Raw genomic sequence first — 6000 nt, 5'->3', positions numbered from 1 at the left:
AGAAGAGAAATATTCAACATCTCTATTAATCAGGTAAATACATATCAAAACTACAGTAAGGTTTAGCATCAATGTGGTGAATGACAATGATCAACTTCGAATAGTAACAATAAATGTTGGCAAAGATGTGGGACAAAAGGTTGCTCATACATTGTTAGTGGGACTGCAAATTAGTGTAATCATTCAGGAATGCAGTATAAAGATTCCTCAAAAATGTAAGAATAGAACCATCATATCATAGGATCCATCTATCCCACTCTTTGGTATTTATTCAGAAGAACTAAAATCAACTTATTGTAAAGGTACAGTCACTTCAATATTTCTAGCAGGACAGTTCACAAGAGCCAAATTATGGAATCAGCCCAAATGCCCATCCATAGGTGAATGGATTAAGAAAATGTGGAACACATACACAATGGAGTTTTACTCAGTCATAAAGAAGAATGAAATTACAGTGTTTGTCGGTAAGTAGATGGAAATGGAGAACATCATTCTAAGTGAAATAGGCAAAATGTAGAAAATCAAGGATCTAATGTTTTCTATGTGGAAGCTAGAGCAAAAGAAGGGAAAGAAGTGATGGGAGGATCTGATATTATAAAGATGTAGGCAAGATGAGTGGAGTACAAAATTAAGAGGGAGGGAAGAGGGATAGGATGGGAAAGAGAAAATGAGAAATCAATTTAACAAAATCTGATACATACACACACACAGCAAAGGGAATTGCACCTTTATGTACATTCAGAAAACACAAATCAAAAATAAATAAATGAATGAAAGAAAGATCCGTAGAATAGGGGGAGGGAGAAGGGGAGGAAAAGGTTATTGCAATGGAGGAAATCAAAGTCCATGCATGTGTAATTTTGTCAAAATAAACCCAACTTCTATTTATAACTATAACACTCTAATTTAAAAAAAAATGTTTACTATTCACTCATGGAACTGATTTTGTGGCCATGGAAAGATTTTAAAAATTTCTTTCTTTTTAGAAAAAGGCATTACATGCTCAATTTTTAAGAAATTTAATCAGGAAATACTACACCAATAAAATCATATCTAGGAGAGATTTCAGTTAGAAAGCTTGGGAGATTTTGGTAGAAACTGTGTTTGAATGACTGTTTTTTTTTTGGTTATCTTATTCATGAATTCACTCAGCAGACATCAGAACATTATTCTTCGCCAGTTGTCTGTTAGCTGGCACAGATATATGGGAATAAAATAGGAACTTTCAAAGTCTAATGAGTGGAAACATCTACTATAAGAACTTTAAGAATGAGAATCTGTTTTAAAGCAAACTTCAAAAGTCATCTCTTCTTTTAATCAACCCCTCCCCACTTGGAATATATTGCTCCTTATTTTGTGTTTCCAAAATAAAAGAAGGGCTTGGTTTATTCTTCTGTTACAGGAAGTTCTACAATTTATTTGAATCTTTTATATACATGAGTGTATCTCTCTTGGCATCTAAGTTGGCCTCTAGAATGGAAAGAATCGTCTCATTCTTATTTCTGCAGATACCTAACACAGAGGACTTATAACGTGAAATGTTTAAGAGGTTTTCATCATCAATTTTCTGTTTTCAAACCTAATTCATGGTTAGTGAACTTTTTGAGGCTATATAACAAAAGTTGATATTAAAAATCTTCTCCTATGGCTGTCCCCTACTTTTGCATGTATGTGACGTTGTGTAGCAGTTTAAAATTATTTATATATAAGCTACAAATTTTGAGGGCTAGCAACATCAATGTTTATGATTATTGTGAGTGGAATTGATCTGGGATGAGGGAGAAAGAGTTAAATTGAGCAAAAAAAGTTAAATTGATGTTCACAAAAAATAAAACGATTTTCACATCACTGTTGTTTTTGATAAATTATTACTAATATTAAGTTTTGACAGCATAAAGATTTCAGGAAGGTAGTGTTTGGTATTGACAATAAGAACTCTCCCCTCCACACCTCTGTGGCGCTAAGGATTGAACCCATGGAAAGCAAGTACACTATCTCTGAGTTACATCCCAGCCCAATAACAAATGCTTTTAAAGTTACTATAAATTGTCTGTAACTGTGGTGATAAATGCTGACAACTGCATAGTCATACTATGATATTTTACAATGTTTTGTCCTGTAGTTCCATTTTCCTTGTCATTTTCTGAGTTCATAGCTCTTGATCTGTATCAAGTGGTTACTCTAGTGTTCTTGAGCTGGAACATGAATGAGAAAAGGGGGAACTGCTAATTTTTAAACATAAAAAAGATAGGACAGAATGGTCTGTGAGAAAGAGGATGATTAGATTATGACATAAGTTCTGTGGATATGCACATGATTTACTCGTGTCCCTGTCCCTGTCTTTGTCTTCTAGTTGGAATTGAAAGCAGCCAGAAGATTTTCCTCAAATATAAACTTTTTGTCTGGTTGTTTGGGTCTTCTAGTAAATTGTTTAATGTCATATGACCTCAACACAGTTGAAAAAATATTCTAAGCTTTCACCCCTGAGTTACAGAAGCAAGATTTATTTATTGAATGTGTTGTTTGTAGCAACGTGGTGGTTCCTAAGGGCATTAACATAAAAAAGATTCATAATACAAAATAGTGATTTATTATTTTGATAGGTAATATGTACTTTGGTGGACTAAACACATGTAATAAAATTTGGGTCTTTTGGCATGTTTGTTTAAAAAAGTAAATAAATTTTATCAAATTTCTGCAAATGGGGGAGGAACCGTGATTAGTTTTCCAAGGTACTGAAGTTTTTCCTAACTTATTCCTTCATTTATTTCTTATCATGTCGTCCTTTTTCTTTTGCTTTTTAATTTTGGCTGTTGCTGTGAGTGGAATTGATCTGGGGTGAGGGAGAAAGAAGAATAGAACAATAGTCATCTCTTGAAAATGAAGATTGGGGGCGGCCCTAGCAATGCGGGCGTGGAGGGGGGGGTGTGGCGAGAGGGGCGACGTGTTCAGAGAAAAGAGCAGCAAAAATTGAATTGAAGGAAATGCAGAAGCAAGAAATTAAAGAGGCCTTTGACTTATTCCATGCTGATGGCTCTGGGACCATAGATGTGAAAGAATTGAAGATTGCATTGCGGGCCTTAGGATTTGAACCAAAGAAAAAAGTAGTTAAACAAATGATAGCTGAAATGGACAAAGAAGGAATTGGCACCGTTAGTTTTGAATTTTTTTTTGCCATTATAAGTGTAAAAATGGGTGATAAAGATGAAAAAGAAGACATATTGAAGGCTTTCAAATTATTTGATGATGATGATACTGGGAGGATAACACTAAGTAATATCAGGAGAGCTGCCAAGGAGCTTGGGGAGAATTTAACCCATGATGAACTGCAGGAAATGCTTGATGAAGCTGTTGTGATGGGGATGGAGAAGTAAATGAGGAAGAATTTTTGAGAATGATGAAGAAGACCGCTTTTTAATACTGTTCTGTCTTCTGGGAAGTTGTCAACAAATTCACATTATGATTTTATATATGATTCAATAATGTAAGGTCTGAATAGATCCATTTTCAATTTTTAGTTTGTGTATACAGATTGGTCTCTTGGTGTCTATGTGAAAAGTTACGTGCTCCTACCAATATGGTTATATCTGCCGTACAAAGAAACAAAACACGACAGCTTCCTTGAGCCATGAATGTAAAAGCAGTGTTAATTCCAACTGCTTTTTTTTTTTAGAGAGAGAGAGAGAAAAGAAAAAGAAGAAGAGAGAAGAGAGACAGAGAATTTTTTAATATTTATTTTTCAGTTTTTTGGTGGACACAACATCTTTATTTTATGTGGTGCTGAGGATCGAACCCAGCGCCTGGTGCATGCCAGGCGAGAGCGTTACCACTTGAGCCACATCCCCAGCCCAACTGCTTTTTTTAAAGTCCATGTTCCACAGACTTAGAATTTTTCTTGAAGTTTATTGCAATTGGCCCCACATACAAATGAAACTTGCAAACAAACCATTACTTTCTCTATTATTATTGTGCGACTAAAAAAGCTGATTAACATTGTCTTTTTAATCACTTCTTCAAATATGTAAAAAATAAAACTAGTTGGCGCCTAAAAAAAAAGAAAGAAAAGAAAATGAAGATTGCATTGTGTGATTATTGCCACAGGTGACTTAGGGATTCCTGGAAGTGGACTCAGATGGAGATTCCTGAGTTAGTTGTTTATTATTAAAGGCTTCCTAGGAGAGATCAGAATGGGAAGCAAGTCTGGTAAGGAAAAAAGGACAAAGCCAAACTGTAGTACCAGGCAAAGTCCTTTTGAGGATAGCAAACCTTCCAAGGAAAGTCTCAGATAAGAGCAATTGGAGGTAAAAGCATGCCTCAAAAGGGAGAGGGCTGCTTGGGAAGGAGAAAACAAGGTCTGAGAGGATCTGGGCAGAACATTAACTGTGTCTATTGTACAATGTTCCAGAGAAAGCTTCTCTTAGTGAAGCATTTTGAAGTAACGGTAGATTCTCTTGCATAAGGCAGCTGGAAATGAAGAAATTGTTTTCAATGTTTGGGATCTCACTTTAGAACAGTAGATGAAGCTTTGGAGTTCCAAAAATTGAGAACTGAAGCCTGAAGGTAATGCAATTTATGGATGTTCAAGGACAGAAAAAGGAAGAGTCTGAATGAGGAAGTGGTATTTTTGATGCAAATAGATAAAAGAAACATGAGGGAATTACACCAATTGTTAAACCTGTGCATGGGTAAACTACATGCACAGACTGAGACTGAAAGGCTTAGATGAATAATCTAAATAAGTTATGGGTTAGGGAAAAATGGGTCTTTCTGAGAATTGAGAGTTTTATGCAAATTTGTATGAACCACAAATTAAAATAATACCTATGTTATCTAGCTGTCCAGCAAAGTCAATAGTACATTTAAGGGATGGGGATGCTCTTGGATAGTTCTCACCTTAAGGATTGATAGACAACTGAAGTGGCTGTCAGTCTCTGGAAAAGGTGCACAAAGAGAAAATTTTGTGATATTTTCTGCCAAGTATATATATTGACATGGGGCTAGATCTGTGCATCAGCTAGTTAATGCTAAGTCATGGAAGACAAACAACCCATGCAAATTTTTGGCTTGCTATTTTTTGCATGTCACATATAGAAAGAAGGATTGTAGATTCAGGGAGAAAAGGTTTTGAAAACACCTTAAGGAGGCTTCTCCAACACAAGCACAGGGATCACAGGGGTCTATTCTATGTAGACTAATGTCAGGGGAACAATAAATATTAGCAAATGAAGTAGATGATGTGTCTTGACTTATTTACTTTAGGAAAAAATATTGGAAAATTTATATCTTAGACTGACAGTGTATTATCACAGCCTCTAAATTACCTTGTGCTATGAGATTGAGCAATGCAGGCAAATTTCTGCAATTTCAGTGTTTATTCCAATTTTGACATGATTTTTATGCCACAGAGCTTTCTGGGTAAGAAGTTTTTAAAAATGATTTCTCTCTCAAACTCTGGTTTTTGCTTTTGGAATACACCATCTCATTAATTAAGAGGTTGAAGTCTAATTACTGCATGTCAGACTTCACTGGATTATGTAAACAGCAACCCTGTCATTACAGTAACTCAATTCATATGCTTTTTAAAAAAAGAATTCCCAAAGTTTTAAAGCTCACAGCCATCATTTAAATGGAACATTATAAAAAAGAAAAAGCAATTTGAAGCATCCCATTCTTAGCTATGTATTGATTAAATCTATTATGCTATTAGTACTTTTCTTGGTTTTAGTCATACTTTCAGTAATATTCAACAGAAACTATTTATAGTAGCTAATAGCATATAGAAGACCTGTTTCTTACAATGCCAAGTTTATCAGCAAAGAAAAACACTTCCCTTAGAATTTGAATCACATAGGTCATTTGTGATAGGCACATAACTTCTAGATTCTGATCATTGGCTTTAGTAATCATTACCTTGGTAATGAAAAATAAAGTACAATAGTGAAAATAGGAGCAAGTAAAATACGAGCAACTAACAAATCAAAACCACACATTCTTATGAAA

The 6000-nt window shown here is 34.9% G+C and overlaps 1 protein-coding gene across 1 annotated transcript; it reads left to right on the top strand.

The window, feature by feature from the left end:
* Positions 1-2984: 2984 nt before the first annotated feature.
* On the top strand, positions 2985-3374 carry LOC124099074 (centrin-4-like). The gene has a single exon (XM_046454050.1). It carries the CDS (start codon positions 2985-2987, stop codon positions 3372-3374), a length of 390 nt encoding a protein of 129 aa, XP_046310006.1.
* Positions 3375-6000: the final 2626 nt, after the last annotated feature.

This window comes from Marmota monax, unplaced genomic scaffold (genome assembly GCF_021218885.2).
Source record: "Marmota monax isolate L192 unplaced genomic scaffold, Marmota_monax_Labrador192_F-V1.1 WCK01_AAM20220418_F8-fsc00011, whole genome shotgun sequence".
Lineage (NCBI taxonomy): Eukaryota > Metazoa > Chordata > Mammalia > Rodentia > Sciuridae > Marmota > Marmota monax.
This window is presented reverse-complemented; position numbering and strand designations above follow the sequence as displayed.